The sequence below is a fragment of the Lathyrus oleraceus genome, chromosome 7, assembly GCF_024323335.1.
Source record: "Lathyrus oleraceus cultivar Zhongwan6 chromosome 7, CAAS_Psat_ZW6_1.0, whole genome shotgun sequence".
NCBI lineage: Eukaryota > Viridiplantae > Streptophyta > Magnoliopsida > Fabales > Fabaceae > Lathyrus > Lathyrus oleraceus.
This window is the reverse complement of record NC_066585.1, coordinates 61285348-61308129: the sequence shown is the minus strand read 5'-3', so window position 1 is coordinate 61308129 and position 22782 is coordinate 61285348. Positions and strand designations below refer to the sequence as shown.

Here is a 22782-nt window from a genome sequence, read left to right as displayed (position 1 = left end):
ATTTTGAAAATTTTAAACATTCAAATTTGTCCAGAATAAATGTACTTCTCTGAATTAGCAGAATAAGACTCTAAATTAAACATCTGGTATCTGGATCTGACTCTGATGCTACTACCAGTTATAAGCTATCTGAATCATAAATCTTCAGGATCCAACCCTTTGGTATTCCTGAAGATCAGATAAAGTAACATGTGGTACCTCATGCGTCTGACCTTGGAACTTCTAGACAGCTGTCTAGCAGAAATCAAGAGACAGACTCTTGAAATCTCCTCGAGCAGTATGCTGATTTGGGGATTTGACCTCCATCATGGGCTGTAATCATTATCCTCCAAACGTGATAACTAGTTAACATGTTGCATTTAATGTTTTAATAGTTAAACTACTCTTAATGTTGTCGTTTTTAATGCATCTTTATGGGTATATAATCTCTTCACTTCTTACAATCTCACACTTTACACTCACATCTACACTAAACCCTCTCCCTCTTAGTTCTTCACCATCTTCAAGATTTCTGCAGTTTCTTCATCAAGTTCTTCATTCAACCTTCATCATCAACATTGTTCTTCATGGACGCTCAACAACAATCCGTCTACAACTTCTCTCAACAAATGAACTCAACGGGGCAGACACACATTTCTACTCAACAAACAACAGCAACCAACGGCGTCGTCTCAACCCCCGTCTACAGGGAACCCCATATCCTTGATCGTGAATCTCACATCCACCTAGCAACACCTTTTGAAAAGGTTGAAGTACTGTGTGAGTCGCTAGTGGATTTTGAAAACATGAAGAAGAATGGCGTAGACCTAACTGAAGAGTTAAGGATGCAAGGTTGGGAAACCTACTTTCAAAGACTTTATGGCCCTGTGTACACATAGCTGGTGAAGGAGTTCTGGCGTTTTGCAGACTCAGATGAACACTACATAGTCTCTCACGTTCTTGGAGTCAAGATAGTCATCACTGAGAATCTATTACTTCTCTTCTGAACATGGAGAAGACAGGAGGAAGACGCATCTACAACATCAACCCTAAGTCAAAATACTTGTCCCAGAAAATCAACCCTACTATCTTTCAAGAAAATGCTGAAGGCAAACACTCTACGAACAAGGAGCTCCATCAGAACCTCTGTATCTAACTGAAAATTATCCTAGGCAACATTCATCATCGGCCTGCATCAAACTCTTATGACTACATCAACACATATCAGAAGTGTATTCTGTACTGCATCCACAAAGGGCTGAAACTGGGTCTACCAGCATTACTCTTCAAGTATCTCAGAGACTCTGTCAAAGATACCAGAAACAACATGAAGACCATGAACTACATCCTTCTGGGAAGACTTATCTCAGATGTTCTAATCGATAGTGGCTTAGTAGATCACCTGATCCATCTCAGACTAATGGAAGATGTCACTATTGACATTGGAAGACCTTTGACTTCTCGGAATCTGAAGAGCATGGGGATCATTGATCAAGTCAGATCTAAACCAACACTAGACACCTCATGGGAAGCACTCAGGGATCAGAGGAAGATTCCCGACGGACTCTATATGTTCTCCAAGATTGACCCTCCAGAAGTGGTAGCTTACTATCTACAAGATTTGGCCAATCAAGGGGTGGACATCTATGATTTCTCAGCGGACTAGCTACCTGAGCATCCACCACAATTCATGAAGAGGATGCGAGAGCCCTTTGAGAAGTCCAAGAAGGTAAAGAAAGCAAAGTTGGGAGAATCTTCTGGGTCAAGACCTCCAGTCCCTCTGGCTGGCTCTCCAAGTAAGTCTATACCTCTCTCCCTCTCTGTTAAAATAAAACCTATTGCTTCTTCTCTTCCCCAAACCACTCCAATATGCACCTCCTCTGAAACACCTCCCTCAACCACCAAAACCTCTAACCCACCCTCACTTAAATTCAACCTTGCTACCACCACACTACCCGTTTCTGAAGCAGAAATGCTGAATGAAACTACCTCACCATCATCATCATCCTCACCTCAATCCCCACCATATTATGTACTCTCCTCTAACAATGAACCATCTGACCCTCAATCCCCCACTCTGGCTCAGCTACAAGCTCGTGCTCTGGCCTCTCAACAACCATCACACACTGAACCTGAACCAGAAGTCACTTCCCCACCTCTTGAACATCCAAATCCAACAACATTTGAACAACCTCAAACACCACCACCTGCACAACAACCAAATCCACCTCCTGAACAACCAATCAACTCTGAACCTCAACCAATCCACTCACCATCTGAACCAAATCCACAACCTGAACAAACAACATCGTTCCCCTATGTCATTCCCACACCACCAGCTTCCGTTGCTCCCATCACTCCCACTCTGAATCTTGGTGACACCAGTTCACCTTCTCCATCCTCTCCAGCTTCTGCCACTAAACCATAAACTGTCTTCCCTACCCTTGAAGAAGCAATAAAAGTTTTTACAGAGTCTTCAGTGGAAAAGATCAAGTATCTGACTATCAACTCCGGAATCAGTGATGATCCATTTGAAGTGAGGATCCACTGGAACAGAGTGATCAGTTGGATGACCTCTGAAGCCTTCAAACAGAAAGGCCTCTCTGAACAAGTCTGTAACGACTTCATCAGAGATACTGGTATAAGGCTCAAGATCGCTTGGCCAGAGAGGCTGAGGAATAGGCTAAGAAGGAAGCAGAAGAGAAAGTGCGCCTAGAAGAAGAACAACGGATCAGAGAAGCTGAAGAAAAGGTTGTCACTGAAGCTGTTGCTGCTGCGGCTGCTGCTGAAGCTGAGGCGAAAGCTATAGCTAAAGCTGAAGAAGCAGCGCGTATTGCTGCAGAGGAAGCTGCCAAGGCCATGGCTGATGCTTTGACTCAGGGGGAGCACTCCAACTCTGGGTTTGCCCCTCTGTTCTTAAAGACTCTAGAGGAATTACAAAAGGAACAACAAGTGGTACGAGCTAGGCTGGACCAACAGGACTCCGTCAACATCAACATTCAGAACATGTTGTCTCAGCTGCTACAAAGGATGCCTCCGCCCCCAAACCCTTAGGCACCTAGGCTATTTGTTTGTTGCTTTTCCTTTCGATGTTTTTTCTTATTTTCTTATCTATGCCTTCTGTGCTGCTTATCTGTACTTGTTTCTCTCTCCTATATAAATATCTGTTTTTTGCTATGTCTTTTTTATTCTGACAAAAAGGGGGAGAACTAAAACAACTCTGATGGAAACATAACTAAAACCTCTCAAGCCACTGCAAACATTAAATTATTAAACTGATGACTAAAGATATGCAGGAAAATAGCTAAACCAAGGAAGGTCCGGTAAGAACTTATGGTTAACCTAAGGATCTAACTCAGGGGGAGTCCCCTTCCTTATCTGATATGAGATTTTTTTTGTATTGTTTCACCTCTGCTCTGTCTTGTTTTGTCATCATCAAAAAGGGGGAGATTGTAAGAACAAAGTTGGTTCTATAATGTATCTCTAAGATTTTGATGATAACAAAGGATGAAACAAAAATGGTACCCTAACGAAATTGTTCTTAAGTGTGCAGGACTATGATAAAACAATCAGATAGATAAATCATCAGATACAGAATTCAGCGTTAGATGCTACTCAGAGGATGCGTAACCAGAAGGTTCTGACTCTAACACAAGAGCTAGCAAAACGAAAGAAGTCGAAAACTCTGAAAGAGAAGAATTAATCCAGACGCTGAAGACGCATGATCTGAAGAAGTCAAGATTAAAGAGAAACTCTAATACAGTCAGATATAAGTACCCATTTGAAGACGAACATTGCAAACAAGACTTTGAATACAGGATTCGCTGACTCAGAATGTGTAACCATGAAGGAATCTACATTTAGAAAGAAACTATTTCTGGAAGGAAATTATGACGCATCCAAAACTGTTTTGGAAAGAAACAAGGAGAGTAATGACATTAATCATTCTTCAATGACCAAGATTTCGTCATCAACCAATGGTCCTCTCAAACTCCTATATAAAGGATGGAATGCCTCACAAGAAAATGCACATGAGACACACAAGAATATAAATCTCTCAATCATCCTCTTTCACTATTTCACGAGCTGCTGCTCTTACGTGAAAAGTTATTGTTCTTATATTTTTGTAATATTTGCTTATTGTTAGAAGCACTGTATATTACCAATCATCTCATTACTAAGATACTTCCTCAAGTGACTCTGTGCAGTCTGAATACTTGAGAGGGCTAAGGGATTATTCTCTTCGACGATTGTTCGTGTAATCTTTCAAGATTAGTGGATTAAGTCCTTTTTGAAGGCGAAATCACCTTGGCCGGGTGGACTGGAGTAGCTTTGAATTTCAAGCGAACCAGTATAAAATTCAATGTCAAATTCCTTTTATTCTGAGTGTGTCTATATTACTAAAAAGTTTTATTTTCCAAAAGCAACTCAAACCCCCCTTTCTTGTTTTTCTCTACCTTCAATTAGCACCCCAAACATCCATGGTACTCCATGGGAACCGTTTTGATTGTTCTCGCTCGAAAAGGTGTTATCTAAAGATTTCTTGAAAAAGGAATGGGAAAAGGAAAAGAAATAAATAAAGTGCTTGGTGAGGATTGGGGCACTCATGCCTACGTATCCTCATTGTGCAATGAGGAATTCAGAGCTCCGTAGTTCAAATAACTAGTGGTGGAATATGAAAAGAAGTGTGATCAAAGTATGGTCTGAACCAAAGGATAATATGATTTGAACTCCAACAAGAGTGAAAAGATGAACCCAAGAGTAAACAAGTAAGAACCAACAAGTGAGGGCCTACATCGCAGTATCACTGTATTGGAACAACCGAAAAAGAGAGGGATTGGGTGTTTGGGATACGAGCCAAACAACTCTTGGTTCACAAGGAGGTACAAGATGGAGCACAAATGTATAATGTATTTGGCTCAAAGAATAGGTATATCACGTGGAGTGAATGAAGGTAGAGTATGAATGTATCATGGGATGAACAGAATGAAGTGAGCAAAGTCACATAATGGAATCTCTGGTGATAAGTGACTGAGGAAATATTGTTTGAAACCGGAAAGGTGAAAGTGTATTGGAATCCATAAGAGAAATTGGATTTGTACCATAGAGATGTTTGGGTAACGAGCCAAACAACTCTAGATAGAAATGCGGACTTTCGTTAAGCGTCCTAAAATGATGTATATGGAATACCAAAGAAGGTGTATTTCGTTGTCAAAGGAATAATATGTCACTGGATGAACGATTTGTGATCGAAGGTAGACAATGGATAGTGAAAGATATGAGTGATGCCCTAAGGCGGAAGGAATAATTAGAAGTATGCTCACCAAGGATTCGCATCCTCGTGCCTACGTATTCTCATTGTGCAATGAGAAAGTCAGAGCAATTGTAGTTCGTGGAACCACGAGAAAAGAGAGAGACATACAGTGATGAAAGGTATAACTTGTACCAACAGAATGGTATCAAGGGAACCCACAAATGGATGGAACTTGGAATCGAAGAGTAAATAGGCCTCCCAACCAAAGGAATGAATTAAATGTCTGGGTACGAGCCAAACAACCCTCGATTCACAAGATGAACTGGTGTTACAACGTCTTCAAGGGGTAAAAGCGGGGCCCAAGAGAAAGTATGTTGTGTACAAGGAAACAGTATATCACTGGATGAGGAACAAACAATTTGAGATCAAATAAGAATAGTATCTTGGATCCAAGAAAGGGATAGACTCTGAATCAAAGAGCAAAGTGGCGTCTTAGCCGAAAAGGATAATTAGATATTTGGGTACGAGCCAAACAACTCTTGATTGATGAGGTGGAGTGTCGTTAAATCATCCTAAAAGGATAGACAAGGAGTCCAAGAAGGCGTATGGTTGATCTCAAAAAGATGATATGATTGAATGAATGGAGAAAGATTGATTGATAAATAGGGTAGCTCGCGAAGAAACTGGATTCTCCTGCCTACGTATCCTTATAGTCTAATAAGGAAATAAGAGATTTAGTAGTTCAGCCTAGTAGGGCTGAAAACAAGGTGATTAAATAGGCAAAAGAGTATGAGTGAATGATTGAATTGAAGTGAATAGAAATGAATAGAATGATGAATGAAGTAAGAGAGTGAAGTGATAAGAGACTTGACAATCGATTGATAAGAATCACACTAAAGTCTATGAATAAGGGTGAACACTTTGAATATTTAGGGCCTACGCCCCATACGCAAATTCGCTTTAGACGAGGATAGGAGAGACTCCGTCTCGTCATTCCCTATTACTTAAGGCTCGTAGCGCATGATACTTCTCTTAAATGACAAGTTGCTGATGAAGAATCTTCATTGTTGATCATTGTGTTGATGTTGTCTTTTCATGAAGAGGACTTGGTAGTTTAATCGATTCGTATCGTACTAAAGTCTATGATTAAGGGCGAACACTTTCAATATTTGGGGCCTACGCCCCATACGCAAAGTCTCTCTAGACGAGGATAGGAGAGAATCCGTCTCATCATTCCCTACTACTTAAGGCTCGTTTCATACAAATTGAATCGTGTTTACCAAGTGTTGACCTTTGATTTATCTTGTATAATCCGCTGCTTGGTGTGATTGAGGATGCCTTGATTGAAGATCTTGACTTGAGGCTTCGAGCTCCACAGCTTAGAATAAAAGTATTATTAAGTGACCAAGGGTCTTTTGGTCACTCAATTTAGACAGTGGGATTATACAAGTTCAAAGGATTTAATTGATCAAAATTACTTTTGATCAATTTGAATCAGAGGGCTTGAAATGATTTGGAATTTAGTTTAGAACCTAATCTAATGGCTTGAGTTAATCAAACTATCCTAAGGGTGCATGTTATGGTTAATCAAAGTTGATTAAAAACCTATGCTAAAAATCCTAAGGGAATATGTCATGTTAAATGGTTAAAATTACCAAAATAACCCCTAAAAGGTAAAATGGTCAAATTGCGAAAGTATTTCAATTATTAGCACAAACTAAATTCTAATTGAAATCTAATAATAGCCTAAAGTTGATTAAGTCCTAAAGCTTGATTTAACCTAATTGTTTAGAAATTGCACTATGTTCTAAATTTAATCAAAATCTAATTATTTCCTAATTGCTAATTAAGAACTATATTAGTCTTCTAAATTCTAATTAAATTTCAAAATCTTATTGATGATTGAATTGGACTGACTTTTATGTTGTAATTTGTCCATTTTAAGCTTTGAAGCATGAGTGTGTGTTTACTTGGTTGAAGCTTTTAAGCAAGGTCAAGTATGTGTTCTTGAAGAGTGTCTTCTTTCTTTGTAATATTTGTTTTTATATCACTGTTGTGATTGAGGGGGAGTGAGTAGGGTCTCATATCTAAGAGTTCTTAGATAGAAGTCACACGGGTAGAGATTAGGTGAAAAGACTGTAACTTGAAGTTGTTTACTGAGAGTCTTTGAACTAATTTTGTTTAGTAGATTTCCTTCCTGGCTTGGTAGCCCCCAGACGTAGGTGAGTATGCACCGAACTGGGTTAACAATTGCTTGTGTCACTTATTCTATTATTTCTTTGTCTTTGATCCTGTTTATATTTTAGTTGTTGTTCAGATATTAGTGTAGTGACATTACCTTCGACATCTCATATCTGATACCAGAATTTCATAACTTATTACACTTTGCATAACATTCTATATAGTATTCTCATAGCGGGTCAATCCAGTATAAATATTACTCCTAATATTCATACCTATGTTTAAGACTTGATAACTCCTTATCCATGATCCATGAGATGTGATCATCAATCTATATACATAATAGTCTTAATGCTTTAATGTTATCCAACTTCACAATAAAATCTTGACTACAAATACTTTAACAATAATGTCCTTATGTTTAATGGGGTCTCATGATTAAGTCACACTTGATACATTAAACGGACTAGCTATTCTAGGGACTTTATTAAACAAACATAATAGAGAAAAAAACCTTTTATTATTAATAAATAATTCGATACAAGTACCAAAATTATTAGCCTCTAGTGCTTACACCAACAATCTCCCACTAGCACTAGAGCCAAACAGCTTCCTTTGCTGCACTTGAGGCAACAATATACTCGGCCTCGGTTGTATAATCAACAATGGTATCTTGCTTTGAACTTTTCCAGCTCACAACACCACCGTTTAAGCATAACACATAACCAGATTGCGATCTAAAGTCATCCTTATCTGTCTGGAAGCTAGCGTCAGTGTATCAAATTACAACAAGCTCTTCCTGGCCTCCATATATCAAGAATGAGTCCTTAGTCCTTCTCAAATACTTAAGGATATTCTTGACAACTACCCAATGAGCATCATCGGGATCAGATTGGTACCTACTCGTTGCACTTAAAGCATACGAGACATATGGTTGAGTACATAATATGGCATGCATGATAGGTCCTATTGCAGATGCATATGGAATCTTATCCGTGCGATCCCTTTCTTCCTTAGTTAAAGGGGATTATGCTTTTGATAGACACATGCCATGTTGCATAGGTATGAATCCTTTCTTCAAATCATGCATATTAAAGCGTCTCAGCACTTTTTCTATGTATGTACTCTGACTTAGGCCAAGCAGTTTTTGTGATATATCTCTATAGATCCTGATTCCTAATATATAGGCTTCTTCACCTAGGTCCTTCATAGAAAAGCATTTCCCCAACCAAGACTTTACTTGTTGCAGGGTAGGGACATCATTTATAATGAGTAATATGTCATCTACATATAATACCAGGAAGATAATCATGCTCCCACTAACCTTCTTGTAAACACAAGCCTCATCTTCATTCTTGATAAATCCATATTGTTTTACTGTTTCATCAAAACGAAGATTCCAGCTTCTGGAAGCTTACTTCAATCTATAGATTGACCTTTGTAACTTACACATCTTTTGGGCTTCTTCTAGTATGTCAAATCCTTCAGGTTGTGTTATGTACACATCCTCAAGAATATTCCCATTAAGAAAATCAATTTTGACATCCATCTGCCATATTTCATAATCATGATATGCAGCGATAGCAAGTAAATTCGAACAGATTTGAGCATTGTAATTGGTGAAAAGGTTTCGTCATAGTCAACCCCATGAATTTGTTTATATCCTTTTGCAACCAGTCTTACCTTATAGGTATGTACCTTACCATCCATGTCAGTCTTCTTTTTGAATACCTACTTGCATCCTGTAGGGTTAACTCCTACAGGAGGCTCTACCAAGGTCCAAACCTGGTTTGTGTACATGGAATCCATTTCAGATTTCATGGCTTCTAGCCACTTCTCAGACTCGGGACCAGTTATGGCCTCTTGGTAGGTCACAAGCTCATCTTGATCCATGAGTAATACATCACCTTGATCAGTTATGAGATATCCATATCATTCAGGTAGGTGATGTATCCTGCTTGACCTACGCTAGTCTTGTTCTACTTGAGCAGGTTTCTCTTCTAGAACTACTTGTGTTTCCTGCTCTAATTCCTCCATAGGTGTATCAATGCTTTGTGATTCTTGAATTTCTTCAAGCTCTAGTTTCTTCCCATTGATTCCTTTGGAAATAAAATCCTTTTCTAGGAAAACTCCAGTTCGAGTGACAAACACTTTGCCCTCAGAAGAATTGTAGAAGTAATACCCTCTTGTTTCTTTAGGATATCCCACAAATAAGCATTTTTCAGATTTGGGCTCAAGCTTAGTTGAAATTTGTCGTTTCACATAAACTTCACAACCCCAAATCTTCATGTAAGACATATGTAGTTTCTTACCACTCCATAACTCATATAGTGTCTTTTCAACCTTTTTGGAACACGGTTAAGTGTGTAAGTTGCTGTCAATAGTGCATGTCCCCAAAAGGAGTTTGGAAGATCGGCGTGACTCGTCATGGTTTGGACCATGTCTAACAAGTTTCGATTTCTTCTCTCAAATACACCATTCTATTGGGGTGTTCCAGGCAGAGTAAGTTGGGATAGAATCTCACACTCTTTTAGATGGTCATCAAACTCTAGGCTTAAATACTCACCACCTCGATCTGATCGAAGAGTTTTAATATTCTTACCTAGTTGGTTTTGTACTTCATTCTTGAATTCCTTGAACTTTTCAAAGGATTCTGATTTGTGTTTCATTAAATACACATAACCATATCTACTGAAACCATGAGTAAATGTGATGAAGTACTGAAAACCTCTTCTGGAGGGTATGTTCAGTGGTTCACATACATCAGTATGTATGAGAGCCAAAAGATCATTAGCTCTTTCACCTTTTCCTATGAATGGAAACTTTGTCATCTTTCCAATTAAACAAGATCTGCATGTCTCATATGATTCATAATCAAAAGATTCCAAGAGTCCATCTTTATGGAGTTTGGAAATGGTTTCTCATTTATGTGGCCTAATCGATAATGCCAAAGGTAAGTTAGATTTAACTCATTAGGTTTCATCCTTTTAGTATTAGTGTTATAAACAGGCATTTCAGGATCAAGGACATATAGTTCATTGTTCATTAGTGCAGTAGCATAGAATATATCATTCAAATAAATGGAGCAACAATTGTTCTTTATTATAAATGAAAAACCAAACTTGTCTAAACAAGAAACAAAAATAATATTCCTGCTAATTGCAGGTACATAATAACAGTTCTCTAACTGAATTATTAAACCACTAGGTAGAGTCAATGCATAAGTTCCTACGGCTAAAGCAATAACCTTTGCTCCATTGCCAACTCATAGGTCAATTTCACCTTTTGCCAAATCTATACTCCTTTTTAGCCCATGCACATTGGTACAAATGTGAGAACCGCGTCCAGTATCTAATGCCCATGATGTAGAAGTAGATAAATTAATTTCAATAGCAAAAATACCTAAAGTTGACGTCTCTACTCCATTCTTCTTATCTTCCAGATGCTTTGGGCGGTTTCTCTTCTAGTGGCCATTCTTACCGCAATGGAAGCAGGTGCCTTCCTTTGCTATGCCTCCACTAGGCTTTAAAGCAGCAACTTCCTTGCCTTTTCCTTTATCACCCTGCTTGGTGGGCCTTTTGTTCTGTCTCTTTCCATTTTCGATAATCAGAATGGACTTCCCTTTTGACTTTAGATTCTGCTCAGCAGTTCTTAACATGCCTAGCAGTTCAGGAAGAGATTTGTCCATATCATTCATGTTGAAATTAAGGACAAATTGACTAAAGCTATCTGGCAACGATTGCAAGATCAGATCAGTCGCAAGTTCCTTTCCGAGGGGAAAACCCAACCTCTCAAGGTTCTCCACATACCCAATCATCTTGAGCACATGGGGACCTACAGGGACTCCCTCAGCTTACTTGCCTTGAAAAAGGGATTTTGAAACTTCAAACTTTTCATGCCTTGCCTGCTCTTGAAAGAGCATCTTCAGGTGTTCGATCACATCGAACGCTACCATGTTCTCATGTTGCTTTTGCAACTCTGAGTTCATGGTAGCTAACATGAGGCAAGCAATTTCATTGGCATCATCGACATGCTTCTTATAAGCATCTCTTTCTGCCTTAGGTGCAGAACTAGGAGATTCCTCTTCAGGAACAGGTTTCTCCAAGACATACAACTTTCTATCATGTTTGAGGATAATCCTTATATTTCGGTGCCAATCTAGAAAATTTGTCCCAGACAATTTTTCCTTATCAAGGATTCATCGTAAAATGTTGTTAGAGGTGTTTGTTGTCATGGTAATCTACACGGAAAAATATGAAAATATAAGTATCACTAAAATAACATATTTAATTAGGCCTTTGATTAAATATGCTCCCACTATTTTACTAAAAACAAATGACCCTCATCATTTGATTCGAAAAATCCCGTTGGGAGATTTTCTAGTGGGTCGAGATCCATATTTCACTTTGTTTTAAGTCCGCGTAGGCAGATTACACAAAACTAGGTTATTTATGTAGGAACTCCTTTCAATTGTATCTAATACAACTCTCGAATATTTTAGTTGGGTGAATAACTCCTTATTCCATTCCATCACATGGATCATTTCCAACTCTTGCTTCTAAACATATATAATCTTATTATAATTTATTTAGTTAAGTTTGACCCATTTTTTTAGCAATTGGATATTACAATCATCCCATCACACCTTACTAATATAGAGCATGCACCTCGTGTAGGCGAAACCTACATTATTCGATACTAGTCTTGATGAGTGCTAAAACTTGGAAAGCATAAACTTAATATTTAATTTGAGGAAATTTAGAATTGTTCTGATCTCACCGGCTTATTCATCATATAAATCGTCTCTCACGTGCATCAACATACATTTATAAAATTGAAACATTTATGGCCCCTAGCGCAATTGTTCTCCCAAACCAATGAGAGAACCTAAGCTAACCTAATAACGATCTAAGCTTATCCAAGCAAGATCTTTAAGGTTGTCCTCCTTTGATATTATATTCTTCTCTTTCTTCATAACATTACATTACACAAAAGAAACTCATTTTACATACGAGGGAGTGAGATGAGAAAATAAGGTACAGTAAGAGATTAAAAGAGAGGCACGACACAGATGTCGTATTTTAAAATCCCAAAAACAAAATAAAGGAAAACTAAGGCCATAATCGATCACCACAAGACAATAATAATAAACACATTATTATTATTAATTTAAATTATGTTAATTAAATAAACAAATATTTTTGTTACTTTAAAGCACAACTCTTGTGCAGTCACAACCCTAATCGCATAACTCTTTGACAACACAACCCTTGTATTATCATGAACCCTAATGCAACAATTTCATACCATCAAACACACCTCGATTGTTAATTTAGTATGATTGATCAACACGTCATTACTTCACCATACTAATGTCGGATTAAGAAGCAAATGATCATTGATCGCTCAAAGGAAAACAACCATTAAGTGTTTGAATGAACGAAACATAAATAGTATATCATATATACCGTATTTTGCATCAAAATTACTTATATCATATATATAACTTGATTGATCTCAATTGTGTAACCTATGGATGATCTATGTATCGCTGCTTCACCATACTAACGTTGGATTCCGAAGCATAGTCAACATCAATCATCCAAATCGTACACACATGATGCCAAATTTAATTACTCATTTATTATTGAATTCATTCTGTCTTTTTAATCGTATTAATACAGAAAATACAGAAAATAAAAAGCTATCAGATGCATGGTTTCGTAAATGGCTCTGATACCACTGAAGGAGAATAACTATCCAAAACACAACGGAATTTAAAATTTTCTCCTTTAGTGATCCTTAGAATGGACATGATCAGTAATAGGAATCATTACCTCCTGTGGAGAGTGAATCCTTTGATGCAGATCTAAGGAGTGATCACAAACGTTGAATGGTGACAACGCCTCGACTCAGTCCACACGAACAGAATCCTTCAATCTCAGTGCTAGCTGCTACGAATGAAGGCTTTGAGTGAGTGTGAGAGAGAGAGAGAGAGAGAGAGAGAGAGAGAGATAAATGAAATTTTCATCGAGTCAAATGCTTTTGCACAAGGGTTCTATTTATAGAACCACTTGTATGGGTTGCAAGCTAAAAAGTCCACTTAAGTGTATGTGGCCCATATCTTATGATATTCCAAAATCACTTAAGCGCGTGGTACTTTACCATATTTCGTATTCTACTTAAGTGCATTGTACCTTATGATGTTCTACAATTCACTTAAGTGCACCGTACCTTACGGTGTTCCTAATTTACTCTATCTCTCATCAATCCGTCCTTTTGTGTGTGACCCTGTAGGTTTTCGCGACATTGGCAATTATATTAAATCACGTATTTAACATAATAAACAGTGAGCGGTATCTAGCAACACATCAGTGCTACCCAAGGAACGAAAATGTCATGTGATATGACAAATCCTTTTGTGATAATATTTATGTGTACAATTACCCTTTTTTCCTTATGTCTATATTGAACACAAGGCATAGACCGCGTCATCCTTGTCCAGTTCAATATTGGGCCCTTAGACATTTATCCTGTTACGCAGGATAGGCAAATTCCATCTAGGTCACTCATGTCCCTCAGCATGCTTCGTGGAGTACCCATCAACTGTCTTTATGGTCATCCAGTTACAGATAATGTTTGATCAGAAATAAAACACTTGACTCTACATCTAGGGTCCATAGTGGTTTCAGGTCGAAGGGTGGTATAGACCAATATCACCATGAGAATAACTTATGACACTTTGCATAACATTCTATATAGTATTCTCATAGCAGGTCAATCCAGTATAAGTATTACTACTAATATTCATATCTATGTTTAAGACTTGATAACTCCTTATCCATGATCCATGATATATGATCATCAGTCTATATACATAATAGTCTTAATGCTTTAATCTTATCCCACTTCACAATAAAGCTCGACTATAGATACTTTAAGAATAGTGTCCTTATGTTTAATGGGGTCTCATGATTAAGTCATACTTGATACATTAAACGGACTAGCTATTCTAGCGACTTTATTAAACAAACATAATAAAGAAAAGCCTTTTATTATTAATAAATAATTCGATACAAGTACCAAAAGTATTGGCCTCTAGGTCTTACACAAACACTTGCTTCCAAATCCCACCCTAATCAGAAGATTTCACCCATTTTTGAGCTATTATCCAAGTAACTAAACCATTACACAATGAACTATTCCATTTTTGCATAAAGATCACACTTTCATTCATGTAAAGTAGCTTTAATCCAACAAGAAGTACCATTAAACTCCCAAATGGATTTGGATATGATACATACCAACTCCAAACCTCAAGTCAACTCATATGCTTCAGAAAAAGTAGCACCAAACGCTCCATGTACTCCATGCTTTTGCCATACTTTTGACTTGGTGATTTGTGCAAGAACCAACCAAGAAAGCAAACTGGTACAAACCACGATTATTTTATGATATCTGAGGCTTCTTGAACCCTCAAGGATCCCTATAAATAGAGGAAAAAGTCTTAACTATCCACACACCAAGCTTACCAAGCAAAACTTCATTTTTGCAAGATTTTAACCTTAACCTCTATTTCTCCCATTTGGCTCGTGCATTCTGCAAACCAAATAGTCCAGCCATCTCCTAGGAACTCATAGGCATTGGAAGGGACATCAAACAGCAGCTGGAAGGAAAGTTGAAGAGGCATTCGACCTTCCTCTAATAGGTATACTCTTAACTTCGAAACTCACTATACATGCATCATTTCCACGTGATCTCTAAAGCAAACATGTAGCACTCATTGTTTTAAGATTGATCATTGGTTCACATGCCATTTATCTTGTTATTCATATGAATTATGCTTGCATGAAACCTAGGGTTTCAGGTCTGGTTTTGACCTTTGTATGCCATTATCTTTGAGTTATAGCTAAAACTTATCGTACCATTTTGTTCCTTGTTTCATTATGAATAACTTTGATCTTTACTTCATTGGAAATGGTTGAGAAATGAAGGAGATATGCTTGATCGAAATCTGGAAAAAAATGAGAGAATAAGAGAGAGAAGCGATAGGTTGAAGAAGATGTTGAGGTGGCGTTGAAAAGTCAAACCAAATGATTTTTATATTATATACAACTGGTTGTGTTCTAACTAACGGATGTATAGCCACCCCAGTGGTAGAATTGCACGCCCTAAGTCACTTGTAACCAAAAGGTATGAGGTTAGAACCCCCCTCGCCCCAGCCTTTGGTTTTTATTTTTTCAAGCAGCGCATAAAACCCCAAGAGTGTGGGTTCGAACCTGACCAATGTATTGTTTTATTTTCTCACTTGTTAAATGTCCATTTTTCTTCATTACTTTAAAAAAACCATAACTTCTTGCTCCTTTAACATTTTTGACCCATTCTTTTTCCATGTGTTTATGGAATGTCTATTTTATGATGATGGAAAAATCCCAAAAAAATCTTATTTATTTCACCACTCTTGATTGGATGGAAAATATATTCTTTAAAGTGTTTTTTAGGCTCCTAATCAATTCCTTTGGTCCATTTCTTGGTTGTTCTTGATGTTGAATGCTTGTATGATCATAACACATTCTTTCAAATATTGATTGTTGTCCTTAACATGCTAAACTTGATTACTTTCATACCATGCTTAAATTAATTCACTTTGAAAACATGCTTGAATGAATGATTAGGAGGTGATTAGGTTTTCCACTTGATTGCTTCATATTCATGCCATGATTAGAGTTTATGTCTAAACTTGTCCTTAACATGTTCTTACCTCTTGTTTGAGTTGTATGCATCATGATCCATTTAGGGTTTTACTCTGTCCATACCATGTTCATATGATCCATATTTTGAATATATTTCTTTTGTCACAACTTCACTTGATAACCATATGGCTTGATCATGATACTTATTTGGTTTGCTTAAAATGGTTTGATACCCTTGTATTGAATAATGTTTAATCATGTTCTATGATACTCCACTTGTATTCCACCCTATTTTTGTGATGTTATATCCATGTACTATAATTTTTTATCATTTCATTCAAGTATTTCCTTCATAAACTTCCATAATGTTGAATATGTATCTCATACTTGTTCATGTGATATACCTTATGGTGTTATGTAAACCTTTATCATGTCTTGTTTATGTTCATCATGCCTCAAAACATGTAAGTAGCTCGTTCATGTCTTACCAATTTATGTATCTTTATGCATCTAAATCCAAGAGAAAGGATCTTATGTTGACTTCCTAGTCATGTACTTTTTGTTTGTTTGTTGACTTTGTTTGTCCATTCATGCATTTAGCCTAAACCAAACCCTACCCTTTTTTCAAGCTAAAACACCCACACAAAACTTGACTTACTTTTAGTCAATGGACTTTCAATTACACTTTCAAAAATGCTTTAGTACACATGAGGCATTTCAAACACAAACTTGACTTACTTTTAGTCAATGGATCTTTCAATTACACTCCCCAATACTTTAGTACACATGAAGCATCTCAAACTCAAACTTTGACTTGCTTTTAGTCAAGTAACACTTTCCAAAACATTTTCTACCTCTTTTATTGTCCCACTCAAAAATTCAAACAACTTTTAAACTAAAACATATATAAATTCAAAAGGTTCTTGTAGAGTACTACATATGTTTAGGGTGCTAATATCTCCCCTTTGCATAACCAACCCCCGTACCTTCGATCTCTACTTGCTTTGCTTCTAGTTTTTACTATTTGCTATGCATGTTTATTTTGGGGTTATTTTGAATATTTTCACCTTTCCTTGGAAAAATAAAAGTTCGGTGGTGATATCAATGTTTTGCGAGTCAAGTTAATCCAATAGTCTGGTCTTCGATTCTCACCGCGACAGGAAGGTATTAGAACCCTAAATATCCATGGTACTCCATGGGAAACTCTTTGAAAATATGTACATTTTAATTTGAAAATGGTGTTGTTTGTAAAAGATTGGAGAGATGAGGAAAGAAATATTCTTTATGATTTTTTGGTGTTTACCAAGACCTTTTGAAGTCTCATGCCTACGTACCAACAAAGTGCAATGGATGATCAAAACCTCGTAGTCCGTGGTAAAAGTAACAAACATGTTTGTTTTAATTCATTTTTAATGAAAATACATTTCATCATTTTTAGGAGAATACTCAACTAGTCACCCATAAGTATAAAAACTTTGCATCATCATGATAAGGGCTCCAACTTGGATAAGGATCGACAAATATGCCACTGGCTCTCACAGATGGAAAATAATTATCATTAATGCTATGGGATAGGAGAATTTTATCTCAACTATTGAAATGACTCATGTCTAAACTTTGAGAAAAGTTTTAAAATAAGAAGTGCACAAAGGGCACAAAATGGTTTAAATGAGTTATGCATTTTTTAAGTCTTTGGAAATTGGTCTGAATATGCTTAATATGGATTAGCATTTATTAGGAATAAGATTTTGGAAATCACTTAACAAAAAAATCAAGGTTTATTAAGAAACTGGTTCAAGTTGGAAAACAAGAATGTTTTTGAAAAAGAGAGAGGAGATTTTGAAAATTAAAGAAGGAGAGGAGAAGAAGAGATTATCCTAGAGCATAAAGTAAAAGCTAATGAGGAAAGATCTAACCAAGAGATAGAAAGCCTTATGACGTAAGTCAAACAAGAATTCCCTCCTTTGGATTAGGCCTCAACCAAGCCAAATAAGAAAATAATAATCCATGTATCAGATGAAACCAAAGTAACTCAACCAAGTCTCCAAAAAAAGTCCAAAGTCAAAGGTACCAGATGAATTCCAAGGTCTCAAATCACAAGTTCTAAAGCAAAGGTCAAGATCCTAATTCTAAGTCCATAACTCCACAATAATGCCAAGGATAGTAACCTCAAGTTCATGAACAAAGAGAACCAAAATTATTTTTAGGGTTTTTTTCCTTTATTAATGTCTTAAAAGAAAAAGAAGTCCAAATGGACAAAGGAAAAAAAAAGAGCATAAACATAAACAAAGGTCCAAGTGGACAAAGAGAAAATATGATATGAGATACTAAAATAAAAGCATAAAGTACATAACAAGAAATAAAAGCATAAAATAAATGACATTAAAATAAAGTTAATATAATAAGATGTTAGTAAATGTTAGTGATTAAAATGAAATATGGTTTGGTCATTTTTTGGAGAACACTCAAGTATTCACCCACAAGCGTGAAAATATGAACCTATACATCATCATGAGTATGGCTCCAACTTGAATAAAATCAAAACGTATGCCTTTAGATCTCATAAATGAAAAGGGAGAAATATTTTCACACAATACCATAAGGAGTAGGAGACTTACAACCTCACTTATAAAAATGGCTTACATTCGGGACAAATTTAGCGCTATGTTAAGCAATCGTAATTGGACTTATGTAGAAGTCACAACTATCTTAGGTCGGTCAATAAAAATGTTTGTGTTAATACATTCTATATAAATGATATGTAAATCATTCTCCTAAAGCCATGCCACAGAGAAAAAAAAATGATCAAGCACAAAGGCTAGAAGGATGGTCCATTACTTCAATCCATACTTCATAGTGCTTAGGACAAACTTATGCATCAATCCAAAGTACCTTAAATGATCCATGATCAATTAGGAGGTAGGTTTGAAATGATGAAAGTTCATCAAGTACCAATCCATACATCATGAGCAAGATGGATACAAGCCATCCATTTGATCAAGGGGAAAGAAAGAGATGAAGAAGAAGGGGACAAGAGAAGTCATATCCAAATTGGACCAAAAGTTTGATCAAGTCATCATCAAAGTCAATCATCCATTTTAGTGGATTAGGGTTTTTACCCCATCAACACCCAAGATCCATTGAGTTTGATGAGACTCATGATCCAAACCATCATGATCCAAGACCAACAGAGGTTCACAAAGGTCACACAAGTATAAAATACAATTAAATGTAATAAAAATACACCAAAAGTATTTTTAAATGAATTTTAAAATAGAAATAAAATGAAAAATCCATAAGATCCTTCAAAACACCAAATAAATGACCAAGAAAATTATGGAAGGTTAGAAATAAAATAAGAAGCATATAATAAATTTTTCAGAATTTAAAAATGCAGAAAAGTATTTTTAAACCAATTAAAATAAAGGAGAAATGAGAAAATTCATTAAAATAAAAAATCAGTGAAATAAAATGTGCAAAAATAAAAATAAGATGAAGAAAAATAAAATAGAATTTTAGAAATTATTTTGGATGAAAAATGAAATTAATATGAATTTTAAAAGAAAAAAGCAATTAAAAATAATAAAAGAAAAAGAATTTAAAATTAGAAAAACACAGAGCGTTGGATCACGCCTCATTAATTGACGTCACAGATTCAATACTACTCTTAGGATGCACGGTGGAACATGATACAAACAACACACGAGATCCAATTCAAAACGAACCAATCAAAATATTTCATTTGTCCAACGTATCTGGCCAAACTCAGACGATCTGGAACACTCCAGTCATCTTCTCCGGTGAGCTCTCACCAGAGTTTCATTGTTTGGTAAATTCAAAACACGAGACCACCACCATTGTGATCCTCTTCTCATCCCAAATTCAACCTTATGCTCCAAATTCATTTATCTAAATTGAACAAAGGGAATTTCAAAGAAGTTTTAGAAGAAAGCAAGTCATTAAAAATTAAATTAAATTATGAACACGATCAATCAACATCAGATAAGTTAGGGGAAATCATCAGAGAGTGAAGGACTACATTGTGGTAACTTGTTTGAGTTCAAATGATGCTCAGAACTACCTTGTCCAAATAGTGATCAGAAGTTGATGAAGCTCGATCTGGTTAGAGCACTTAAGAAGGTCTTAAAGCTTGAGAATTGTTGCAAAAGCTTCAGAGGATGCCTAAGATGCTAATGGAATCAAGAAATTGGGTTGAAATAAGCTGGAATTCAAAACACGATAGTTGAGTTTTTCTGGAAAATTTCAGGTTGCAACAGGGATTTCTTGGCTCTCCAAAGCTTGGAAGTGAATGCACTAGCTTCCTCTATTTATATGGAATGTGTTTGGACCCAAATACGTGTGAAATGATGTTGAATACTTGCAAAACGAATTTGATCTGAATGTGAGAAAAGTGTGACTTGCAACTCATTAAAACTCAGCCAAATGATGTATTTCAAAGGTCAATTAACTTATTGAGACTCGGTTAAACATGTTTAGGTCCAAAACACATTCTAATTTGGCTTGGAGTTGAGATTAGTGAAGTTCAAATTTTGGGAAATGGTGATTTCTTCAGTTACAAGTCACCATGTTCAACTCAATGGGGCATCTTGCTCATGAGGCTTTTTAGTCCCGTTCTTTTTGCAATTTGTTAACATCATAACAAAGATTACAATGAGACAAGAAAGGTTTCATTTGGATGCTTTGGAAAAAATTTATGGCATGTTGAAGTTGGCATGAAAAACTGATCATGTAACTTAGAAAAATTCAAGTGTTCAATGGCTGAAAATGACCTATAATGTCTCAATGAATTCCATGGCCTTCCAAGCATATTCTGACCATGATCCTTGAAGAAAACTTATAGAGGTAATCATAAGTGACATTATGCAAAATGAATCATCCTCATATGTTGAAAATTGGATAAGTTATAAATCTTGAAAGTTGGGGAAAAGTCACTTGAAAATAGGTCAAATTTCACTAAGTCCTCAAATGACCTATAATGTCTCCAAAATTTTGATGATCCTCCAAGAATAATTGTATCTTATCATTTAAAGAGAAGTTGTAGAGGATGTTGAGAAGAGTCATATGCAAAAAATAAGCATTAAAAAATGTTGAGAATTGAAGGAGTTGTGATCCTTGGAACTTTGATTTCAAAATATTGACTTTTTGGTCAAACCACTTGAACAAGCATGTGTACTTGGACTTTCCTTACATTTCAAAGCACATGGATGATCATATGAACTCAAAATAAGGTTTCTTTGATTGCCTCTTGATTAGATTACTCAAAGATTGAAGTTGCTTGTTGAAGAAGGTATGGAAATAAACACATGAACCTTTGACTTTCCTTGAGAAGTACGCAACAAAACCTTGATGTACTCTTGCTCAAAATGAGATTGACATATGCCTTAGAAACTTTAAGATCATGCATGTAAATATAACTCCCTTGAGAATCAATGATTGGCCAAACCTTGCTGAGGAATCAAAGGAAACCTAGTTGAGGAATCAAACTTGATGCTCTTGATGACAAGCCCTACCTTGCACAATAAACTTAAAGAAAACATATTTTTCTATTTGATTAGTGGTTAGATAAGCAATGGAAAAATAAACATAAAGGTGAAAACATCCACAAAGATGCGCTTGATGATCCATGCAAAAGCAAAGCCCAAGGATGAGAGGGAGGGGGACCAAGAAGTGACCTTGTTTGTGTGGCCAATGGTATGTGGGATCATAGGGTTAAAATTTAGGGTATGACATTAGGGTATCAACCAAATCAAGTATCCCCTTTATGCCAACAAGCGCATGCAGGAACAACTTATCAAAAACTAAGGGTTCAGGCTTCGCGCCTATAAAATGTTGAAAATTAGAACAAAGGACAAGGGGGTAGATCCACCTTCAATCCAATTCCCGTGACATACACTGAGCTTTATCCTTCCCTGCTACAAAATAGACTAGTGGTTTCTATAGCGGTACAAATTTTGAGATTAAGCTATTAGTTAACTTAACTCCCAAAGCAAGAGTCGCCAACGCGCTTTTATTGTTTCCAAAGGAAAAGGGAAAAAGTACGAACAAAACCCGAAGAAGTTTTAAAACAAAATAATAAAAATAGAACAAGGGTCCGGGGGTTGATTATGCAAAGGGAAGGTATTAGCATCCTAAACATCTATGGTACTCCACGGGAACCTCTTTGAAAATGTGCCTTTTGGTTTGAAAAATAGGTATTGTTTGCAAAAGATTGGAGAAATGAGAAAATAAATATTTTTTATTTTTTGTGTTTGCCAAGACTTTTGAAGCCTCATGCCTACGTACCAACAAAGTGCAATGGAGGATCAAAACCTCGTAGTTCATGGTAAAAATAACAAAGAGGGTTCATTTTGATTCATTTTTATGAGAAAAGACATTTTGTCATTTTAAGGAGAATACTCAACTAGTCACCCACAAGTAGGGGTGGCGAAATGGATGGATTGGATGGATATGGATTGGATCGTCAAAGGATGGATCAAAACAATCCATTAGTCCATTAACAATCCACTAGAAGTTTCTTAAAAATATCTAATCCAATCCATCCATTAAAAATAAAATTCATCCAATCTATCCATTATCATATTTTTAGTGGATGGATATCCATCAATCCAATTTTTTTTTTGAAAAACTCATTTTTTAAAAATATTAATTTTATTT

The 22782-nt window shown here is 36.3% G+C and overlaps 1 protein-coding gene across 1 annotated transcript; it reads left to right on the top strand.

The window, feature by feature from the left end:
* Positions 1-1669: 1669 nt before the first annotated feature.
* Positions 1670-3033, top strand: LOC127102015 (uncharacterized). Its single transcript, XM_051039434.1, has 2 exons — positions 1670-2323; positions 2662-3033. The coding sequence occupies exons 1-2, from the start codon at positions 1670-1672 to the stop codon at positions 3031-3033; spliced, it is 1026 nt and encodes a 341-aa protein (XP_050895391.1).
* The last annotated feature ends 19749 nt before the right edge of the window (positions 3034-22782 follow it).